The following is a 24,791-nucleotide window of genomic DNA, read 5'->3' on the forward strand; positions in this document are numbered from 1 at the left end:
TCTACAGTTCAGGCTGTAAATAGAACACTTCAAAATGTGTTTGACAATACAAAAATATCTGAAAAGTGAAAGAAATTTTATATCTAATGTGAAAAAAAGAAGCTTGTAAGTTAAAATGATGTTCAGATGACCAACACGCTACTGTAATTTTTCCTGTATATGTCATGTGACAAAAAGGACAACTTTTGATGCCTGGTATTTTAAAACTACACCACACCGAGAAAGTCTTAACAAGGCTGTCACAAATAAAAACATTCAAGTTGTGACCAGCATCTTCCAGAGATTTTACATCTTAAATTAAACAAAATACTTCAGTAACAAACATGTTGATATTAGCTAACAAGAGCTGTCTGTAGGACAGCAACGCTCGACTATTCTTAGTGCTTGATAGTAAAAAAAAATCCTTGATACAATTACCTCCTCCTGTTTACAGGTTTACAGGTTGGGGTAATGATGGTGAACAAGTGTACAAAGTTTCAAAGCCATATGTCAATGGACTTTGAAAATATTTGAACTATTACAAAAACTTAAACGTAAATTCTAAGTCGAAAAAGGGGCATAATTCTGTCAAAATGCTTGATACAGTTACCTCCTCCTGTTTATAGGTTGGGATAATGATGGTGAACAAGTGTGCAAAGTTTCAAAGCCATATGTCAATGGACTTTGAAAATATTTGAACTATTACAAAAACTTTAACGTAAATTTTAAGTTGAAAAAGGTGCTTAATTCTGTCAAAATGCTTGATACAGTTACCTCCTCCTGTTTACAGGTTGGGGTCATGATGGTGAACAAGTGTGCAAGGTTTCAAAGCCATATGTCAATGGACTTTGAAAATATTTGAACTATTACAAAAACTTTAACGTAAATTCTAAGTCGAAAAAGGGGCATAATTCTGTCAAAATGCTTGATACAGTTACCTCCTCCTGTCTACAGGTTGGGGTCATGATGGTGAACAAGTGTGCCAAGTTTCAAAGCCATATGTCAATAGACTTTGAAAATATTTGAACTATTACAAAAACTTTAACATAAGTGGTTACGCCGATGCGGACACCAACGCCGACGCTCGGGTGACTACAATAGCTCTACTTATTCTTATCGAATAGTCGAGCTAAAAATTGCATAAAATAATGCTTAACCACAAATAATACAGTGGAAACATGTACCAAGCATAATTTCCGAGTTTTGTTTAAAAAATATTGAAATAACAACAAAGCAATATCAACAAGAGAATGCGCAAAATATGACACATAAATATGAGGTAATGCAAAAAAGGACAAGATTTTTTTTTAAAAATGTGACATTTGTTACATTATCACAATAATCAGATAAGCACATGGTTAGTATGGACATAGCAACATTGGAACCCATGTGCACATTTTATTAAAGACCATGCCTGCGTTACCAAAGATGGGCCATAGGGACCTGGCATTGTGTTTGGATAGTGTAAAAGTAGTTGAAAAACAAAACACCACTAATGACTATCCTATAACTGTGTCCAAACAAATCTAACTTTTATGCATAGCCACAATAACTAAATAAATCCACTCATCAGCTCCAAATCTAGACAATATTATATAATGTAACTGTTAAATTGATTCATTTACAGACTATGTTCCAAATGGATTTTTGTTTTGCATGCTTTCCTATTAGCTTATGCATATATATATAGATGTCCGGATAAAAGGAAAACACAGAAGATTATGCTACAACATATAGAATATAAAACGAATAAATATAAAAACATTTTTATAAAACATACTATTCCTATTTTAATTATTAAATATATATTTACAACAGATTTTAACGATGTTACTGCTTACAGTATACATCAAAATAGTTTCCATTAATCTGAACTAAAATAAAAAATACACTATAAAGTTGATTAAAAGACATCCTTTGTTGCAAATTTTCTGAAAATGATGAACTATTACATTAGTTTAATTCACATTTATCTAGATCTGTGCACTGGAACGTGATATTTAAACAGTAAGTCACAAAATTTATGTTTATGACAAAATATAGCTCTATAAATTCATAGAGATAAGGGCTTTATTTTCTTATAAATGCGTATCTTGTGATTTATAGATTAAACATCAAGTTCCTGTGATATATTATAAATTATATGAATATTTCTGTTGTATTAATTGTCTTCTCAATGCAATGCTACTTATTGCAAACTTTGAAAAACAAAAACATCTTTGTGATAGAAATGAAATATTTAACTATATTTAAATGTTGACTAAGTCAATCAAATTATCTTTTTCAACGAAAGCAAAACAAAAAATATTTCAACTATTCAAAGCATTATATTGATCCACGGCTTTAACTTTATTTGTAATTTAAGCCATGTTTGATCACTGAAAGTTATTTCCTTGTACATTACTTTTCAAGCTCATGCGATTTGTGAGTGAATGTATGTACAACACTAGATGTTCCTAAAAGCTTGATGGGTTTCTAATTAGTCTTGCTTCAAGGTCACTAATCTCTTTAATGTACCATTCTGTTATGTTCTATTCTGTTCTGTTCAGTCCATGTGTTCAGGATGTGAGCGAAGACAATCTATAAAATCACTTGGAGGGATTTCACGTTGACAGATTCTGTAAATGGCATTAAACAACGGGAAACTGAAAATATAAATTTACAAATGGTAAACTTATTGAAACCCCATTGACAGATTCTACACATGGCATAAAGCTACAGAAAAATGTAAATAGATTTACAAATGGCAAAATTATTCAATGAGAAATACCAGAAGACTTGGGCAAATAAACATCTCATATAAAATGTACATGTATATACTGAAAATGAAAGCCCTCTGATTCTGCTAAATTAAATACTAAATGTAAGACAAAAATTTAGATTCAAAATATTAAAATCATTGTCATGTGAAGGAATTCAGATGTTTAATGAAGGATAAGGCAATTATTTTCCTAAAATCAAATCAATAAAATGTGTGAAAGTACTATAAAATAGTAAATTCTATCATATTTAAAACATCCAAAGCCTATCGAAGACTTGGATTATTCATACATTTCCTATACTCAATGCAAGTGTGGTTTTTATAAATCTGGAGATGTGCAGCTTGAAACCTTCAATGTAATTCATCAGTATTCAGCAATATTTCCAACTTCTCTCTTCCCCTTGGTGTGTGCAAGTCACAGAGAAGGCACAGCATAAGCACAAGATTTGCTGCTTGACAGGCAGACAGATTACCCAATACTTCTGTACACTACTTTGTCTAAGACTGGAACCAGCTCCCAATGTTGTGACTACAGCTGACGAGAGTGTCCCTACAAAGTAGGCAGGGATAACAAGGAAAGGTTCTTGTGTGTGTGAACCACTAACACAGAGTGACAGCTTAACAGACAGGACCTTGCTGGCATAACAGCCCTTTTCAGGGCTACCTTCTTTTTTATTGTCTCAGGTTACTGTACATTTCGGTTCTCATTGCAACCATACAGTGACTAGGGTCCATCCGCCTGTTATGGCACTAAAATGCAGCTTTTGCTGTCTATTACAAACCCAGGGCTTTCACCATTCTTTCCCTTAAAAGGTTAAGTTTGAAGTGGTGATAATTTGCATCCATGCAATTTCCACAGAGTATTAGCCAGAGATATGAATTTTGAGCCAAAAAGTAGGCCATTGTATGGCAGTCAATGAGAACCTAAATGTAAATGTAACCGGAGGCAATATGAAAAAGAGGAGGAAGTCCTGAAAATGGTTGTTAATGCCAAACAAAGGGCCTGCCTTTCAAGCCATAACTCTGTGCTAGGGGCTTTCCTCTCCTCCTCATCCCTATCTACTTTGTAAGGCCACTTCCCTCGGCTTCCACCAGGACATCAGCAGCTGGTCTGCAGGATACAAGTCTTGGTTATCTTTTTTTCCATCCTACATTTTTTAAATCTTTAAATTCTTCATTAGGATGTGCATGTACCAAAGAGAAGACAGAGGTTTTGTTGGCTTGACATATATAAACACTAATTGATTGTTACATAAGTAAAATCATACAAGGCAATAACTTACTCATCAACTATACCCCTTTCTTTAAGAACTTCGTGAATCTCTTGAGCCACCAAAGGTCCTTGGAAACTCTGTCCTCTCAGTATTTCTTTCTCTAATTCTTTAATAGTCTGTAAACAGAAAACAAAACTTTTATAATCACATCTCCATTGTGGCTGACAGTGTGCCTTTACGGGTAGAGGTATCAGAATTGCAGCCACCGTTTATCCCTGCTTGAATGTAAGAGGCGAAAATAGGTTCAAATTACTGAAGTCTACTCCAGCAGGTAGGATAATTTTGACCCATTGTGTTGCTTTAAGTTTGTTACACACAAGAGTAGCAAAAATCATCTTTTCCTGTTTAGGCACCATATGACTTAAATTGTGTTGGTGCGCCGTACAACCAGTCAAAACTAACAAAACAAACATTTGATTGGGTTATGTCCCAATGTATCACTATTTACGCGCTGGCAGTATATATAATGGTACTGGATTCAGTACAAGTTACAGTAGATATTGAATGCAGAAAATTAGGTTTATACTTGAAGTATAAACCTAATTTTCTGCATTCAATATCTACACATGTCAATCACCTGAATCATTATCCAAAGGCATGAGTAACATCAGATATACTGTCTTCAGTAAAACTGTCATGGAAAAAAATACTTCTTTACTTGAAACAGACTTACAGATCCATACACCTAATGCTTTATATAGAACACAAGGTGATTATTCTAATGCAATCCTGATATCATGTTAAATCAGTTCAGTTTCAGTTTTTATTTAGCAAATCTGCATAATATCAAGCCAATTTGGCCATTTTAACAATTACATTGTGATAAATATGGCCAATAGTGTACGGAAAAAACAACTGAAACAACATTATATAAACCTAGATCCTGGAATAAATTTAACCTATAAAATGTTGGTTTTTTTACTTGAACCTGAAAATTTAATAATGTTTGAAACTGAATCTGAAATAATATTCTAAAATAAATCTGAAATAATGTTTTACAGTGAACAAACAGAACAATGAAATAATGTTAAATGTACAAAAATTGCTTTTCCTGACCAAATTAAGGGCCATACTTCTACAAATGGTAACTCAAATAATAAATTGTTTCTACAAAAGGTAGTTAAAACAAACCTATCAAATGTTAAATGAATGCAACATAGAACCTTTGGCATATAAAATTGTGTAGTTATAAACTTCAGTACTAAAAATTAGACCAAACTTTTTCACTCTATTAGTATTACACAGAAGTATTTTTTAGACTGTAACTGAATATACATCTATCTATCTTTTATAATTAAGGAATTCTAGTTTATTTCATTGAGGAATTAATTCTAGTTTATTTTATAAAGGAATGAATTCTAGGTTATTTTATTAAGGAATGAATTCTATAAAATTTTAATTTTATTTACGAATTAATCCTTAGAAGTTTATTTCATTTAGAAATGAATTCTATAAAGATTTAATTCTAGTTTACTGGTATTTTATTTAAGATGAAGTCTTGTGATACAATCACCAATTTTGTTTTTGAAATGTAGTTTTTTAGTCTTTACAATGTGCTATTTAAGAATTTATATCATTAATACACCATCATACCCAAATATAAATACTGACCGAGTGAGAGTCTATTTAAAAAGAGAAGTAAAAGACTTTGGAAGGAGTTTGGTAAGTTTAAGTATCACTGTTACAATCTATTATCTAATAGGGAATATCCAGTTTTAGTGAAAGATTCATTCACTATTCTGGGCACCAGTACTGACCTAGAATCTTGGTCGAACCACCAATGAAAAAAATAACATGGGCACAAGTACTGACCAGACATCTTGGTGAGACAAGCGACGAAAAAACAACAATATAACCTGAGAATTTCTGCACTTTCTATTCAATTTAAAAATTTGTTTAAATAGAAAAAGTCCAAAATAATTGGATCTACACTGGTGGCAGACTGGCCTAGCCCTATACTGGTTTCAGGGAGGCTCACCTAGCTATAATGGTAGCAGGCTGGCCTAGCACTATACTGGTTTCAGGGAGGCTCACCTAGCTATAATGGTAGCAGGTTGGCCTAGCTCTATACTGGCTCTATACTGGTGACAGGGGCTTATCACTTTCAGTTCCATCATATTAAGAGTTAACATTAGTATTCTGATGCTGAAATCTCTTATATTAACAATATACAGTCAAAATTTAACACAAGGCAAGTATATTAAACAATTTTACAGGTAATAGTTAAAAGAATTTCACAGATCAGTAAATTGTCTAAAATATTAATTTTTCATGGATATGACTTTCTGTCATACCATACTGCTAAGTCTTGTGAATAAAAGGTTGGCAACTTTCTTTTTCCTATTCCTTAGAAGAAGAGATTGTGGGTGTAAGTTTTTAAATGATTAAATTTCAAACACCAAAGAGAGCAACCATTTCACACATCAATTTCTCAGTATTAAGAATATCGTATATGGATCTATATGGATAATATAAAATTAGTTGAAACAATGTTGATTCCAATATATTAGCCATCATCATCCTAATTACACTTACTGTGAAAGTGAATTCTCCCAGCTAACTTCAGCAAAGTTTTTTGGGTCAAAATGTTTTTAAGACATTAAAATGGTCACTCTCTTTAATCAACCAGGTGAATATTAATCAAACTTCAAAATCAAAACATGAGTAGTGAAATACCAGAGGTTTACCCAATTCGGCCGGTCCTTTAAAAAATTAAAATATAAGAAATAAACTGAAATAAAACAAACTTTTAAATTTTCATATAAAAACAAGAATGCCTGTAAAAATTCTGGGAAAGGATAGATCCCTCGGGAGCAATGACCACTTGCCACTGCTCCCTAATGCTTTAACAAAACTAAAACTATCTTTTACTTTACTATAATAAGGGAAAGCATGAAAATCTATTTTTAACCATAGTGACCTTGACTTTAACCTAAGTTTCCTTAAGCTCCATCTAAGGATGAGGTTCATAGAAGGTACAAATTGAATATCTGTGATGTCAGTCAATAAATCGCTATGTTGAGACATAAACCAGCAATTATATGCTACCAAATGTTTTCTGGGAGTACAAGTACTGGAGTCATTAACGGTATAAGTACTGAAACAAAACATTCCTTCAGAATGTTGAATTGAAAAAGTAAATGTTTATGTTACATACTATATATACAAACAGAGATGTAAAACAAATTTCAGGCTTCATGCTACAAGCAAATATACAAGAGCACAACACTTGGTATTTCTAATTTGCGTGCAATATATTTGAAGTCTCTATTAAACCAATATTACTTTTTTCTTAAAACAAATACATGTAACGCTGTGTTTTGCTAATAGAGTAAAATGTAATATTCCAATTTCTGTTTCAATATGGACATTGGTCAAAAACCAAATCTTCTTTTGCTCCAAAATCATAAGTTAATTTGTTCATTGTAATGAAAAATACTACTAAATGTTGAACATCTAATAATTTTCAAAATAACAACCAAATCATAACTGCCATACAAAAGAGGTAGAATACACGATTACTGACAGAAAACAAGTCATGCCTTTATATATTTTTTTTCAAATAATAATAAGATCAATGGTAATTTATACCTTATCAGATTTGATAACAAGTTCACCCAACATTCTGTTTCGTCCACCATGACAAGTGGCGACCAGATCTGCAACTCCACAACTCTCAAAAAATGTTACTTCCTGACTACCTGTAATGTAGGTAAGGTATGATAAACAAGAGCTGTCTGCCAAACAACTTTCCTGCTTGATAGTACATGTATAACAAGAACTACACAGAACTTAAACCAAAAAGCTAAATCAGAATTTTTTTAAAGGTTTTTCAAGGTTTTTAGACATGACAAGACTGGAAGATAAATTTTCCATTTGATATAAGTCTAGACCAATAACTTGAATGCAAAATTTCATATCGTTTATTTACTCTGTTTTTCCAGAATAATTATTCCAATTGTACAAAATGGCACAAAATTGTAAAGTAAATTGTAAATTGCACCAACTTTTTTCACTCAAATCGGACTAAGAAGGGCACAAATAGCAATTTTTAACTTATTTTTAAGTATATTTCTTAATGACATTTTCATATCTTCAGTTTTAAGTGCTCCAACTGATGTATGTACAAAACTGAAATTTTATGTTTCTATGATTTTGGACCTCAATGGAGTTCCTTTAAGTTCACAAAGAGGTTGGACCTCTATGGAGTTCCTTTAAGTTCACAAAGAGGTATCATTATTATCTTAAATGTGAATTTTCAACTACTAATAAGATACTAGAATGAGTCTGTATGCAAAACCTAAGAAACAAACAATTTTGTCCAAGTTATTAAAGAGGTAAAAATTCCATGCTAGAGTTATAAGTGCCATGTTAATGATTTGCAAGACATGAGAATTGTCAAAGAAATATCTTCAGATTTTAATAACAAAAGAATTTCCATGCAAAACCTCAAACTTACTGGAAGGTCAATGCAAATGCTGGGGTGAGAAGAATAGCCCTACATTTGTTTGAAAAGTTCAGCTACTTTTTGTTAAATTTCATCCATGTTAACTTGTAAGAAAATATTAGCTTTAAGTGTACCTTTTATAAACATTTCTCCAAATTTGACCATTTCCATGAGACCAAGTCGTATCACTGCTGCCTTGGTATTATGTCCGAGCCCCATACCGTCCACAATACCAGCCCCTATACCAACCACATTCTGTAAGTACATTTTCATAAGGTACATGTAATAATTTGTTTACCAAAAATAATAAAGTGGTCAATAAAATTCTTTGATCTGTAATGCAAACCTGAGACATAAATTTGTCATATTATTTAATAAGATATTGTGTGATATCTTAATCTTTGCCATCTTTTAGAAAGGTTAATTGACCTATTTATTTTACTTGTTAAGAAAAAACAAGTTTGAATTTTAGTTATTTACTTAATAGGTCAAATACAATATATTTAGTCGGGGTGACACAAAAATTGTTCAATATTTTTTTACAACACAACACATGTGTGTAATCTAGAAACAACAGATCATTTTTCACAGGCTAAGAAATGAATATAATTTTTCTTCTGAAAGAAAGTCAAACATGATTTTCATAATGTTTTAATGAGAGATTTAAATTGTAAGATGCTTATTACATTGTACCAGTATGTATGTTACGAGTAAGTAACAGCTTTCAATCACAAGTGCTTTGAGTATGACAGCGTGCTCAACTATTCTCAGTGCTTGATAGTAAAACAAGAGCCTGGATAATATAGAATTTTCTAAGTTCAAAAAGGGCCAAAATTCTGTCAAAATCATGTTAGAGTTATGGGCCTTGGACAGTGACCTCCCTTGTATGCTCTCAAATGTGTGAAGTTTCAACTGCACACAAAAACTAACCAAAGTTAGATGCCAGCACCAAAGCAAGTACAGTACCTTTTTTTTACCTTTTCTTTGAAAAGTCAGGCTTAAATATTTTCAAATTTGGACAATAATAAGCCTTTCAGAAAAAAAAAAATAATAAAAGATTACCTTTAAAGCACCACACATTTCAATAGTTTCTACATCCATACATATAGAACATCTAAAATATGGTTTCTCAAACAAATTTTTTAGTATTTCACCCTCTGCTAAATTCTTACAACCTGTAATACAAATAAAAAACATGCAATAAAGTCACAAATCTTTACTTGGGACAATGGTAATATTTGTTGTTTTTAATTCACTAATGAAGCCATTGCTTAATATGTTATTTCTTTAATATTTTAAAATAATGCCAAAGTTGCTGGCCGATTTTTGTTTAATAGACAACAAAATTGTTGTTGCCTGGTTTGTTTTTATTTTTAACATAAATATACCATTATTGCTGCCTTATTTTCATCACCTGATTTTTAAAGGCTTTTCAGTACCTGGTTTTTTTCTTTATGTTAAGCAAAGGCAATGTAATTAGTAAAATAGAAAATATCAGTAAAGGGTTACAGAAATGATGATAAAATCATGTCAAGTTTTGATATACAGTGAAACCTCTTTAGATCATTTAACCACTTTAAAGCAACAGTATCAATTCTTCCAAAAGTAAGGCTTTACAATAAATTTGTTTTTGAGCAAGTGATGGACTTCTAATCCCAGATGAATTATGAATCAGCAAGGAGAAACAAATTAAAATCCACAGATCCCTACATGACCCTAATCTAACTTATTCAAACCATCAGATAAGTGGATTACAAAAAAAAATTCCATATTGTATTTGTTTACAAAAGTACACATGGAGATCTATCAATCAGACTCAATTTTAGCAGTCAATTGTCACAGGAAAAGTTTGCCTAGACTCAGGATATAACCAGCACCTCATGGATCACAAATCGGATGCTCTCCCTATTTAGCTTAAGTGGATGGACTGAAATATATTTAACCTCTCTACAAAGGTCATACTGTATCTAATAATATTTAAGTTAAAACAGCACTTTCTAAAACCCTCCTTACAAGGTTAAAACAAATAAACAAATACAACAATATTCAAAAAGTCTGCCTTTCTGACCTGAATATGGACTGTATTAAACACCATAATGAGTGGAAATCAAACTTGTAGCCAGGCACAAGGTGTAAAATCTTAGGAATCTTAAACCTCTTAGTCATGGCATTATTCTTGGTTATTTCTACATATATATGTACAACAGTATGAACATAAATTGAATTTGTTACCTATAGTGGCCTCACAAAACTGTTCATCAGCTACTTCTGGGGCGAGATTAGCCCCCATCAGCACGGCACAATCTATACCTAGTATTTCCTCTATCATGTTGGAGATCATCGCAATACCTGGTTTACCATCTGGAGCTTTATCGAAACCCTACAATGACAAGTAAACAACTCGAAACTAGTGCTAAAGACATTAGCCTTCTAATGTGTCACCCTGTGAAATTTTATGCTAACCAATCAGATTAAGCTTTTCATAGATGTTAGCTGGAAGAAAGATTTTATTTCAATAATGTTCTGGATAAATCTGTCATTTTCAATGAGTAAAATATTTACTGGTTTAGGACAGTAGATGAACAAGGGAAATTTAGCTGCTGCCGTCCATTTGTCACGGTGGCCGGACGGACACCAGTCAATATACCGATTTTTTGGAGAAATAGATGCTGCCCGGGAACCTTTTGTCATTTGTGACTGAGGTATAAGTTGGGGTATGAAAAACACATAAGATAAAACATACCTTAATTAATGACACAGCTAGAGCAGAGTCTTTGATATGTTCTTGCATGGTTTTACATGTTTGTCTAACAAACTGATGTGGCATTACAAATATCAGAATATCTGCACCTTTACACGCCTCAACAAGATCTGGCATAGCTACCTGTGTGAATTTATAAAATTTAATAAACAAATTTTAAATATAAATTACCACATTTTGTAGTAAAACAAACAACATGTTAATCAAAATAATATACATGCAGACTTACAAATCATTTTTAAGATTTAGATGACTGATAAACAAGGTCAGCTTCTGCTTATAGACTTAACTATTTGTCAATCAGGATGATCCCCATCAAGTTTGTTGGTCCAGATTAAAACATGACTTATAATCTGGTTTGCGACATTATGGAAAGCAAAGTCCTGAATCAGTGTTCCTAGATTCTTTGGTCTGTACAGATCATCTAACCTCAACAAGTAAGGACCAACTCTTCCACTTAAGTTACACAACTCAGCTGTGAAGGATATTAACGGGAATAAACCTACATCTGTATGTTACAACTTTCTCCAATTATGATTGGTATAATAAGCTTATAGTTGGAAAACAGTTTGCTAAGAGTGAAATGTCTTATCATGAATAGTAGTAGACAGTAACAATAAATATAATTTCATTGTACTGGTCGGAGACCATCAACCGGACGCTTTTGGAACATTTTTCCGTATAGATTTCATAATTTTTAATCTAGAGACCAAAAAATTTGACACAGTTCAGCTAGGTTCTTCTCCTTACTAACAAACTAGTTTATTTCTGATTGTATTACACTTATTTCTGAGGCTCGACAAGGAGGGTATCAAAATTACCTAAATTGTCTACACTACAGTACCATGTGTCCGGACAGATATGTACATGGTGTGATTTTAATTCAGATAAAAGCCTGGGTGTTTTGACTTTTGATTTGTAACATGATATACAATATGTCAGCAACAAATGCTGAAGTTTTGGATATTCTATTATTCACTCTGCAAATGATTATAGCTGGTTAATGAGGTCAGGAATTGCTTTCTTGACCCCCAAATTTCAACGTTAACATTCTTGAAATAGACATTAAAATATTACCATTTACGGAGGTTGAAATTAATTCATTTACTTAATTTTAAAAGAAACATGCACTTATTGTTGATAAAAAAGTGACTGACAACCACAGATCAAAGAAAATACTAAATTAAGCATTTTCGGAGCCGTCCGGGTTTGGTGGTTGTCCGGTTTTGGTGGTCCCCAACCAGTACACTGTTAAAAAACAAAGCAGGCAGGCAAAAATTTACAGAATAACTCAGTAACTACAACCAGTCTCAAAGAGAAAATTCCAAGACTGGGTCTAGATTTTAAAGATGGCAGTAGGGAATTTCATAGCCTTAATTTAAGTTAATGAGAAGGTGGAGTTAGAGTAGTTGGTTCAAGATATTAAAGTTCAGGTTTCTAGATGGGGATAAGGCTGCTTTTGTCCACTGCAATTACTTGGACTTTATATTTGAAGGAAGAGGTAAATTAATCATGTAGCCTATGTTGTTGTAGGGATTTCCATTCTAAGATACATATACAGAAAAATTAGTGACACTGCTTGTGTTATTGTATTCTGATATGGCGCAATAGGCTGCTGACCTAATGGACTTTTTCAATTTCTCTCTGAGAAGGTTTTTGCCAGGGATGCAAGACACTAGAACAATATTAAAGTATTTTTGAATGCATAGATATATGTCCATTTTAAATCATACCACATTTTCAGGTAATTTCACCCCAGGCAGGTACTTAACATTCTCATGTTTTTCATTAACGACTTCTGTGAGTTTCCTGCCTTCAAAATTCTCTTCATACATGTACATGTTGACCCTTGTCTCAAATATGTCTGATTTCTCCACAACATTTTGTCCCACTATTTTTGCAATAGCAGATCCCCTGAAAATAACGAATGTGAAAATATAAATAAAATTAATCATGTAAAACAATTAATTCTTAAATAGCTGTTGAAACTGTCTTACAATAGAACAACTCTAGATCACTCGTCAACACATTTTTTTTGCTCTATCTATCTATTTATCTTCCATTAATGTCAAATCTATCTATATTCCATTAATGTCAAATCTATCTATCTTCCATTAATGTCAAATCCCTCGAGCGGATGTAGACATGACTCTTTGACTTCAGTGACAGCTATGAGATACAAGGAAATCCGGGAGCCAGTCCCTAGCTCTATTGAATAGACCCCTTCAGGCCTTAGTTCTTTTACATGCCCAGTGTATAGCACTGATACAAGCGAGGATTACCTGGATTTCTTACCAGTACACATTTAGGTTAGTGGGAAACACTGAAAGGATCTCTAGAAAAATCCCAATAGTGATACCCATGATAGAACCTGGGACCTCAGGAGTGACAGTTTGTGGTCTAACCAACTGAGCTATCGTGCCACCTTCTTAAAGTGGTCATTATGATTTAAAATATTCTGTTTTGAATTTGAGGCTGTCATTTCTGGTTTAAATATCACATACACAGGGCTTTTTTTCCTTCTATAGCAGGGGCCGGTATAGGGCTGCTTCCCCAAAGAAAAATTCTTTAAAATCATTCAGTTTTCCCCAAAAATTGAATTTACATCAAGTTTTTTCTTCCCCTTTTGCAAATATACCGTGTATTTTTTCCCCAAAATTAAGGGCTGGGCTGCTTTCCCAACCTGTGAAAAAAAGCCCTGATACAACATATTTGTTAAAGAACTAAGGCATCTCAAAATACCTTTGAGACTGTTATTTTGGGTTTCTGCCTCCTACTACTAACAGCCCTGTTTCCCAATGTAAAACTGCTTTTATAGATCTACATTGTATTATGATAGATAAGAAAATCTGTTTATGACATTACATCAAACAATTTCGATGGTAATTGTTGCTTAGAATCTCTAAAAATCTTTGCATTACCATAAATCAAAATTTAGCAGATGAAAGATCTAAATGTTTGTAAAATAGTCTTGTTTATTAAGTTGTTTCACTAAATGTTTGTAAAATAGTCTTGTTTATTAAGTTGTTTCACTAAATGTTTGTAAAATAGTCTTGTTTATTAAGTTGTTTCACTAAATGTTTGTAAAATACTGGTCGGAGACCATCAACCGGACACTTTTGGAACATTTTTCCGTACAGATTTCATAATTTTTAACTTAGAGACCAAAAAATCTTACACACTTCAGCTAGGTTCTTCTCCCAACCAACAAACTAGTTTGTTTATTTCTGATTGTATTGACACTTATATCTGAGGCTCGACAAGGAGGGTACCAAAATAACCTAAATTGTCTACACTACAGTACTATGTGTCCGGACATATGTGTACATGACATGGTTTAATTCAGATAAAAGCTTGGGTGTTTTGATTTTAGATTTTTAACATGATATACAATATGTCAGCAACAAATGCTGAAGTTTTGGATATTCTCTTATTCACTCTGCAAATGATTATAGCTGGTATATGAGGTCAGGCATTGCTTTCTTGACCCCCAAATTTCAACATCAACATTCTTGAAATAGACATTAAAACATTACCATTTACAGAGGTTGAAATAAATTTATTTACTTAATTTTAAAGGATACATGCACTTATTGTTGATAAAAAAAGTGATTGACCACTGAACCAAGGAAATACTAAATTAAGCATTTTCGAGGCTGTCCGGGTTTGGTGGTTGTCCGGTTTTGGTGGTCCACAACCAGTAGTCTTGTTTATTAAGTTGTTTCACTACTGTTGTAAAATAGTCTTGTTTATTAAGTTGTTTCAATTAACTTTTAACAATTTATTATCAATTTTAATTGTATGGTACAGGGTCTGAATCCAGAAGTCTAGTACTTAATCTTTTACTGTTAACTAGACTAGATCATCAAAAGTGAATTTAACTGTTTAAAACTAAATTTGTTTAATTAAGCCATTATTCATCTGTTCATTGTGGACTGACTAGATGCATAATGGGTCGTGTGTTATGATATTTAAATTGTTGGAAAATAATAATAATCTACTGTGCAGGTTATGTCTATTTCCTTTAAAGAGAATTTTTGTAAGCACATGTATGTTAAAAAACCGGTGCATAGAAAAACCGGAAAGCACCGGATAGCACCGAAATACCGGAAAGCACTCAAATTTCTAATAAAAACATATGAAAACGTTAATTAATCGGTTTGAAAGTGTTACCAATCGATTTATTAGATCAAAATCTTTCATAAAAGTCATTTTTTTTTAAATATATATTGATAATTATTACGAGTATTTAGGAAAATAGATATATCGAGTGCTTTCCGGTCCTGCTAAGATACATGTACATTACCGGATAGCAATATTGTTTATCAAAGTTATACATGAAAACTTTATTTTATTGGTTTGAAAGTGTTACCAATCGATTCATTAGATCAAAATCTTTCAGACAACCCTTTTTTGTAATTATATTATGATTATTTTTACGATTATTTAGGAAAATAAGATATATCGAGTGCTTTCCGGTCCTGCTAAGATACATGTACTTTACCGAATAGCAATATAGTTTATCAAAGTAATACATGAAAACTTTATTTTATTGGTTTGAAAGTGTTACCAATCGATTTATTAGATCAAAATCTTTCAGACAACATGTTTTTATAAATATATAATGATAATTATTACGAGTATTTAGGAAAACTGATATATCGAGTGCTTTCCGGTCCTGCTAAGATACATGTACATTACCGAATAGCAATATTGTTTATCCAATTAATACATGAAAACTTTATTTTATTTGTTTGAAAGTGTTACCAATCTATTTAGTAGTTGAAGATCTGTATATCATGACGTTTTTATAAATATTTTATGTTTCATTATGCGATTTGTTACAAAGTTGTATTGATTGCTTTCCGGTAATGCTAAAGTACATCTACTTTACCGAATAGCACTCGAATATTTATATAAATCACACTAATCCTTCATATTAATTATGTGAAAGTGTTATAAATTGATTGATTAAGTTGACATTATTTCAATTAAAAATATTATGATTAGTTACACGATTTTTCAATCTTGCTCATACCATAGATCTGACAATGTATCATATTTCTAATATTTTATAGGTTGTGTGAAGGACAGAAAGAGGATGTGTAAAAAGTATCAATAAGTTATTCAAAGCATCGAACCATATTTTTTCTTATTATATTTTTATATCATGTAAAATAAAGAAAAACTTATAAATTTTCGTTCAGTTATGTCTTTATTTTTACCATACTATGTGTACCGAAAAGCAATGTGGTCATCAGTGGAGGACAGTAGTTGTTGTATTGTTTATCACACGTGCTAATCCTTGCTGATTAAAGACCTTGTATATTGTAGCACAAAAAGGTGATGATTTAATCAATTTGTACACAATTATGATAATTGAGAGTACCGACCTGCACATCAAAGTTGCATTAATTAGACACTGTCCTTTACAAATATTAAGTATCAATATCAATGTATATTATATAAAATTTATATCACGACCGCAATAGTAGGTTCGAGTGTGTCTTAAGATGTCATTTATGCTCATCAGGCTGTAGTCTAGCCCATACTCGAACTGAAATGGATTTACCATAATATAATATGCATTGATATTAATATTACATAAAAAAAATCTAGGGGTCTGCCTATGTATATATATATTGTAGTTTTATATGTATATAATAATGAGATAGTTATTTGTTGATTTTGTTTTTAAAACATCACTATTTGTAAATATAATTAAATTATAGGTTTAAATGACATTTCAATATCATATATAATACCTCAATTAATCAATCAGTTAAATACATCCAGTTATTGTGTATTATTAACACCTCTTTAAATGTGATAATTAAATCAGCGTGTGTCCGTTCAATCAGCGTGTGCACGTGTAATAAACGAGGCGTGAAGTGCTTTTCGGTGATGTATTACTATTACTTCACAGGACCGGAAAGCAATAATGGAATGTGCAGGACCGGAAAGCACTCGATATATCTATTTTAATATCTATTTTAAACTTTTTTATTCGTAATATTAATTATAAAAAATAATGTCAGGGAGATTTTTTCCTAATAAATCTCTTGGTAACGTTTTCAATTCAATACAATGAAGGTTGTACGTTTTTTAGGGAAAATTCGAGTGCTATTCGGTACATATACTTAACAAAACCGGAAAGCATTCTCAATTTATTTAACATTCCTAAATAATCGTTATAATAATCATATTATAATTATAAAAACATGTTGTCTGGAAGACTTTGATATAATAAATCGATTGGTAACACTTTCAAATCAATGAAATAAAGTTTTCATGTATTACTTTGATAAACTATATTGCTATTCGGTAAAGTACATGTACCCTAGCAGGACCGGAAAGCACTCGATATATCTTATTTTCCTAATCAAACGTAATAATAATCATATTATAATTATAAAAACATGTTGTCTGAATAATTTTGATATAATATATCGATTGGTAACATTTTCAAACCAATGAAATAAAGTATCCATGTATAACTTTTATAAACAATATTGCTATCCGGTAATGTACATGTATCTTAGCAGGACCGGAAAGCACACGATATATCTATTTTCCTAAATACTCGTAATAATTATCAATATATTTTTATAAAAATGACTTGTCTGTACGATTTTGATCTAATAAATCGATTGGTAACACTTTCAAACCAATAAAATAAAATTTTTATGTATAACTTTGATAAACAATATTGCTATCCGGTAATGTACATGTATCTTAACAGGACCGGAAAGCACTCGATATATCTATTTTCCTAAATACTCGTAATAATTATCAATATATAAATTTAAAAATGACATGTCTGAAAGATTTTAATCTAATAAATCGATTGGTAACACTTTCAAACCGATTAATTAACGTTTTCATATGTTTTTATGAGAAATTTGAGTGCTTTCCGGTTTTTCGGTGCTATCCGGTGCTTTCCGGTTTTTCTATGCACCCTTAAAAAACAACAACATGAGCCATGATGAGGCCTACTAACAGACTTGCAGTTCAAGGCAACCTTGACAATTTGTCAGTTAGAAAGGTGAAGGTCGCGAAATCTTGTTCATTACCGGTGAGCTTAATTAACATCACATTGTAAAATCATTTATCAATAGAATAACAAATCAACTTACCAATTTCCAGAACCAACTATGCAAACTGAACTTTTTTCACTCATTGTTTTTTTCTAAAATTCGTCTGTCAAAATGAACTTCCTGATTTAGTTCCCAGAAATGGTTCCCTGCTTAGTGGTCAGACTTACTAATCCGATTTCCGCAGTCATTTCGTCCCGAGACGTTTCGTTTCCACAGACCTGTACGTATATTAACAATATACGTACCTGGTTTCCAAAATAACAAAAGCCGTTTCGGCCCAAGACACATCGGCTTTAACCTACTTGGCCCCTTTTTGAATAAGTTCAAATAAGTAACAAGTATATAAAACAGTTGTTTTAAACCCAACATGACATTTTCAGTTTGTGTTGTTCGAAAATGTTTATCAAATTTGTATCCTTCTACTGTGTGATAGCTGATAGATCTTGAATATAACTTTAATTTAGCACATTAGCAGTAATGATCCAATTACATATGGTAAAAGTATGTGTACGGGAAAGTATTTTTTGTTGTTGTTCAGGACGAGACTGTCCTGTCCCGTGCTTTAAAGGACAATCCGGCATTTTTTAATTGAATAGAAAATGGAGAACATGTTCTTATTCTCGATCTAGTCTATATCTAAATTAAATGAAAGGAAATTAACCTATTTGACTAAATCATTTTTTCCAAAATTAAATCATAGTTTCCCTAACTGGGACAAAGAGTAAATTTAAAGTATTCTGAACCAAAGTACGAGTTAAAATATGTTTACTGCTTCACCGCTAGACAAAATAACGTCTGTTGCGTAAAACGTCATGACGTCACATGTTGCAAGAAATATGATTGGACGGCGCATCAATTGATTGTGACGTAACAAACAGAACGTAGTTACAGCAATTGAAATATCGCACACTTACAGTGCTGACGAATAAATATATATGTTGTTAGAAGTTAATAAGAGACAATATACCTGCAAATGGAAGGACACCTGGCAATTGATAACCGGCGTGTAGCGAAAAGCATATTTAAAGGTAAATTTTCTATATATCTGAATGATAATAATTATTGTAAAAAGAAATCTAGCTGTAACATCTACATCTTCATAATACTGCTTAAAAATCAATTCTGATTATTAACTTATTTGGACATTAACGCCTGCTTAATTAGCGTGATCGTCCCTAAACGATTTTGAAGCAGTATAATGTTGATGAACTTATGATTTTCTGGTCGATATTTAATACATTCAATGACAAATATAAATTTGTCATTGAATATAATCACCAAAAAATATGAGAGAGTTTTTATGAAAATTGTCTTAGTCATGATATTAAGCTTTTTAAGATACACAGTTTTGATTGTAATTATAAGAGTGCACAAAGGTCTTTTCAACTAATCATACGAGACCGTATTATTCAAGGAAAATAAAATGAATAATGTAGTATCAATCAATTTCCATTCTTTATATTTTCCAACCACAGAATCGTTGTTTGAAATGTAATCGTTTTTCGGTGTACCAATAATTGTTTGGAAACATATCTCTTAAAACCATAATCTGGCAATATGCATGTTTCAAACAAACGCAGGCACGCTCGCACGCACATTGTTCAGTCAAAGACCAGTGCACAGTTAAAAGCGCACTGCATGCATGATGGGCAAGTAGAGATGAATATAATCTACTGCTTATATAGTTCCTTATATATGGCACAGGATGAGAAAAAGCAGCCTGACCGGAACTCGAACCCTGGACCCTCGGAATACTGTTCCGCGGCTATAAGGAGATTTCCGGCCGCTTACATATCTTCTCCCCTAAATAGTAAAAGTTCTGAACCATGTCAGCTTTGCGTTATAATAATATGATTTCTAGGTATATCGACAAACAAAGACACTGTTATGCAGTTCGCGTTCATTTCCGAGTAAATATTGAAACAATTATTGTATTATTCAGTCCGAGTTCATTCCTAGATATAAACAAAAACATTGGTCCTATTAAATTATACTATCAATGTTAATTTCTAGGCACATATAGATATATTGGCCCTCTTATACAGTCCGCGTTCAATCCTGGGGATATATAGAAACATTTGCCATGTTTTATACAATCCATGTTCATGTCCGAGTTTATATAGACACATCTTATACAATCCACGTTCTTGTCTGGGTACATGTAGAAACAATGACCATTTTATGCAGCCCGCATTCATTCTTGAGTGTATTTGTAAAAAATTGCAGTCGGTGTTCCTTTCTTGGTATATATTTAAAAAATTGGCCACATACAGTCCGCGTGCATTCCTGGATGTACATAGAATCATTGGTGCTCTTTTACATACCACCTTCATCCTTTATGTATTTCCTGGGTTTATCTGGAAGATTCAAGTCTCATATTAGCCTATGTTAATGTATGTGTGCAATTTCTGGGTATTTACATTTTGAATCCTTCTTTATCATAGTAATTTGATCCATCGTTACAAATATCGCACTAAATAGAATACAGACGACTTCGTAGGTATTGTGATGTTGTAAACTTTATAAAGTACATCTCGATCCGAGAGAAACACTGGAAAACATTTATAATACTAATAATCTGTCGTTTATGTTTTTGTTAAATAAGAGAAGATTCCGAAATTAAAAAAAAAGAAAAGAAAAAAAAACACGCCCATCTATAAATGAGTTTATTTTACAAATTCTTTATATATTTTTGGTTACAGATATTCTTATTAGTCCAAACAATGATGACATCATCATTCCAATCAGTGCGACGTTCGACAAAGCCGTATTACACATTGGTATAGGAAACGGATCATGTGGTATATTTATAGAAAAGTTTCGTATGAAGAATGGCAAGGAGATGGAAACTTCAGTAAAACATGCCACCCGAAAGTTCACAAATGCTCGTAATCAAAGGAAAAACAAAGGTAAAGACAAGAAAGCAAGTAAAAATGAGGATATTAAGACGGTTGTAGATGACAGTGGTAAGAAGTTTACGAGAGATTTTCCAAGTATGGAAGAGATTGAAAGACAGCTGGCTAAGCTAATTGAACACCTTGTGATTAAGGCACCTAAGAAAATCAAAAATACTAAAGATACAATATCAGACACTAAACCTCTGAAAGAAAGCAAATCTGTAAATATCGAATGCGACATTGCTGCCACTGATGAAAGTATCCAATCTACGATAGGGACAGTTTTCACATCTAACATCAAAAGTGACTTACGGCGAAAACCAAGGCATGACAAAGAAATTGCTGGAATTACCACACACAGTTTTGATCATCAAAACCTGATTGAGCCAAATATGAACATTCATTTGTATAAACGTAATGAAAAAAGTTTAAAAGCAACGAATATAACTTCATTTGAAGCCATTGATAAAACATATGAAAATGAAATGATAGGGATTGCAATAGATAAAGAAGCAGGTGTCTTTAAACCAAATTGCATTCGGCCAATAGGATTTCCACTTGCAGATGATAGGCATGCATATCTGGATGAAGTATTCGTACTCTCAAAACGAATCTCTCAAATGTTTGACGAATATGTATCAGCAGCTTCAGAGAAAAGACGAAACAACGAACAACAAGAGGATATACCCGGAAGCGGTCCAACAGGTTTAGTCATAGATATAAGTAAAGATAACACAGTAGCAGATAGAAATTTATTTGGAGACGTTCTAGGCAAGGACCAATGTTGTCCAATTTCATCTGATATAATTGTAGATAGAGAGGCCGATAACGACAGTGATACATTGGATCATATCGACCCGTCAACGTCTGAATCAGATAGTTCAACAATTATAGATAGAGGTGCAGTTGATGAAATGTCAGACAGTGACACATTAGATATGGTAGGTATAGAATCGGATGAAGATATTGTAGAAATCGAAGCGCTAGCTCTTCAAGAACATGACGAATTAGACATTTTATCAGCAAGGAATGACAGCGCGAAAGAAAGCAAATCTGTAAATATCGAATGCGACATTGCTGCCACTGATGAAAGTATCCAATCTACGAAAGGGACAGTTTTCACATCTAACATCAAAAGTGACTTACGGCGAAAACCAAGGCATGACAAAGAAATTGCTGAAATTACCACACACAGTTTTGATCATCAAAACCTGATTGAGCCAAATATGAACATTCATTTGTATAAACGTAATGAAAAAAGTTTAAAAGCAACGATGATAACTTCATTTGAAGCCATTGATAAAGCATATGAAAATGAAATGTTAGGGATTGCAATGGATAAAGAAGCAGGTGTCTATAAACCAAATTGCATTCGGCCAATAGGATTTCCACTTGCAGATGGTATGCATGCATATCTGAATGAAGTATTCGTAATCTCAAAACGATGCTCTCAAATGTTTGACGAAATTGTTTCAGCAACTAAAGAGAAGAGACGAAACGAGGAACAACTAGAGGATATACCCGGAAGCGGTCCAACAGGTTTAGTTATAGATATAAGTAAAGATAACACAGTAGGAGACATAAATTTATTTGGAGACGTTCTAGACAATGACCAATGTTGTCCAATTTCATCTGATACAATTGTAGATAGAGCAGCCGATAACGACAGTGATACATTGGATCGTATCAACCCGTCAACGTCTGAATCAGATGATTCAACAATTATAGATAGAGGTGCAGTTGATGAAATGTTATACAGTGACACATTAGATATGGTAGATGTAGAATCGGATGAAGATATTGTAGACATCAAAGCAATAGCTCTTCGAGAACAAAACGAAGTAGATATATTATCAGCAAGGAATGACACTGCTGACAACTCTACTAACGATAACTATATGGTCGACGATGATGATAACCTGTTTGGTATTATGAACATCTACGTAAATACTGATCTACACTTCACCTTTCACAACGTAAGTGATTTGGGCACTAAAAATATATGTTTTATTTTAAATGCATTTGAACGATTTTCCAGCAACTGATCTGATACACGATCACAAAGAATCACATTTTATTTATTGTAAGCAAGAGCGTTGTATCATTTTATTGGTGTTTTATAATTTGGTTTTCATATTCAATTTCTATTTATTTTTTTAATATGTATGCCTAGTATTGTCAGAAAACCTAGTTTTGGTGAAAATTTCCAGTCATTTGATTTTGTTTGCCTTTATTTCTTCCTTTCTTGCTTATTGTTTGTTATTGGTTTTTTTGTTGTTGTTTGGTTATATTTTATTAATTTATTGATACATTTATTTATTTATTTATTGTTTTTTTTTTCAGTTACCAGCATCAGCCGAGCACTGTGACCAGAAGAAAGACTTTGGATATAAATTCTTTTCATTTTCAACTTTCTTTAAATAGACAATAAATATGAGAAAGATAGATCTATTTTTTTTTTATTCTTTTTTCGCCATGGATGGTATATAAATCTAATTCGGTGCAAAATCTTACGTAAGTTTATAGCTTTCGTATATGTAACGTCAACATCGGACAAAAAACCCAAACATTGGATCAACCCCTTTTTATCGGCTTCATATATAGAGATAGCCAAAAATATGAAAACGTATATACATGTATATACTGAATTTCGTACATTGACTAGAATCTAGCTTCCATATTTAGAACTGTCTATAATTAAGGTTTGATGAAGTTTCAAGTTTAAATCTGCCAACATTAGCTCTATAAATCTTGGTCAGCCAGCACTGATGAAGCATGGCTTTATAGATCTACGGTAATGATCTGGTGGCAATGGCACTCCGGATTCAAGGTAATGGCTAAATCAAAGATGGAGGACATCATTTTTGTATTTTATTTCTTAAACAGCTGTTTAGACTTTTTTATTTATAAACAAAAACTCACGGCCCTTAACCCTTTACCACATATATACGCGAACCAACGCACTTTCGACCTCCCCCCCCCCCCTTTTTAGGCCTGAAATAGTGAAAAAATGTCCTATTTGGGCCCCCAACACATGTTTTCCTTTGAGAAATGTTGCTAAAAAAGTGAGCACTTTTTCGGCGCCGCCCCCATCCAAAAGATACATCAGGTGGTTGCCAGAAGGGGGATGTGCCCCCTTCTGTTTGGGGGGTTTGAAGGGGGGCGGAGTCCCCCTCATAGCCAAGAAAATTTTGGACTTGTGAGAGGTTTAAAATGACCCCAGGTCGATCATAAGGTAACGTGTAACCAATGCTAAAAAGCCTTTGACTCTATCTCAATCCCTTGAGAAGTTGCAGCACTTTGAAATAAATTTTGATGGAAAAAATCGAGGCAAAATAGTGATTTTTGGCAATTTTGAGATGTCCCCTCGTTGCCATGGTAACAGGAAATTTAAGACTGAGCATGTCGTTACAAAGGCAATGGTCCAGTCAACGTTTGTGCCAAGTTTGATTAGTATTGAAACATTTTTCATAGTTTCATAGCAGTTTGAACTTGTAAGAGGAGGCTTTTCAGTGAAAATGGCCATTTTTCACAATATGCTCATGGGGGAAAGGGTTAACTAAAAAAATTATAAA

At 32.6% G+C, this 24,791-nt stretch overlaps 2 protein-coding genes across 3 annotated transcripts; one reads left to right on the forward strand and one right to left on the reverse strand.

The window, feature by feature from the left end:
• Positions 1-1,460: 1,460 nt before the first annotated feature.
• On the reverse strand, positions 1,461-18,515 carry LOC132739794 (glycerol-3-phosphate dehydrogenase [NAD(+)], cytoplasmic-like). Of its 2 annotated transcripts, XM_060727587.1 has the most exons (10): positions 18,359-18,515; positions 12,956-13,136; positions 11,205-11,345; positions 10,694-10,841; positions 9,524-9,636; positions 8,596-8,716; positions 7,606-7,715; positions 6,702-6,716; positions 4,024-4,130; positions 1,461-2,624 (listed from the first exon to the last, which is right to left on the reverse strand). In XM_060727587.1, exons 1-10 carry the CDS (start codon positions 18,400-18,402, stop codon positions 2,525-2,527), a joined length of 1,080 nt encoding a protein of 359 aa, XP_060583570.1. In that variant the 5' UTR covers positions 18,403-18,515; the 3' UTR covers positions 1,461-2,524. The 2 variants fall into 2 exon arrangements, with proteins under 2 accessions (XP_060583570.1, XP_060583571.1); XM_060727588.1 differs by lacking the exon at positions 6,702-6,716.
• Positions 18,516-18,947: 432 nt separating this feature from the next.
• On the forward strand, positions 18,948-23,684 carry LOC132739793 (uncharacterized). The gene is made up of 3 exons (XM_060727586.1): positions 18,948-19,347; positions 21,022-23,192; positions 23,560-23,684. Exons 1-3 carry the CDS (start codon positions 19,293-19,295, stop codon positions 23,638-23,640), a joined length of 2,307 nt encoding a protein of 768 aa, XP_060583569.1. The 5' UTR covers positions 18,948-19,292; the 3' UTR covers positions 23,641-23,684.
• Positions 23,685-24,791: the final 1,107 nt, after the last annotated feature.

The sequence above is a fragment of the Ruditapes philippinarum genome, unplaced genomic scaffold (genome assembly GCF_026571515.1).
Source record: "Ruditapes philippinarum isolate M1 unplaced genomic scaffold, ASM2657151v2 ctg232_1_1_1_1, whole genome shotgun sequence".
Classification (NCBI taxonomy): domain Eukaryota; kingdom Metazoa; phylum Mollusca; class Bivalvia; order Venerida; family Veneridae; genus Ruditapes; species Ruditapes philippinarum.

What these genes read in the sequence shown, in the direction of transcription:
- LOC132739794 (XM_060727587.1), bottom strand. Translation starts at nt 18,402, where the DNA reads ATGAGTGAAAAAAGTTCAGTTTGCATAGTTGGTTCTGGAAATTG. An exon ending in ATAGTTGGTTCTGGAAATTG is followed by an intron (nt 13,137 to 18,358) that starts GTAAGTTGATTT and finishes CGTTATTTTCAG; the next exon opens with GGGATCTGCTATTGCAAAAA. An exon ending in GTTTTGTGAGGCCACTATAG is followed by an intron (nt 9,637 to 10,693) that starts GTAACAAATTCA and finishes TTTGTATTACAG; the next exon opens with GTTGTAAGAATTTAGCAGAG.
- LOC132739793 (XM_060727586.1), top strand. Translation starts at nt 19,293, where the DNA reads ATGGAAGGACACCTGGCAATTGATAACCGGCGTGTAGCGAAAAGCATA. An exon ending in AGCGAAAAGCATATTTAAAG is followed by an intron (nt 19,348 to 21,021) that starts GTAAATTTTCTA and finishes TTTTGGTTACAG; the next exon opens with ATATTCTTATTAGTCCAAAC. An exon ending in TACACTTCACCTTTCACAAC is followed by an intron (nt 23,193 to 23,559) that starts GTAAGTGATTTG and finishes TTTTTTTTTCAG; the next exon opens with TTACCAGCATCAGCCGAGCA.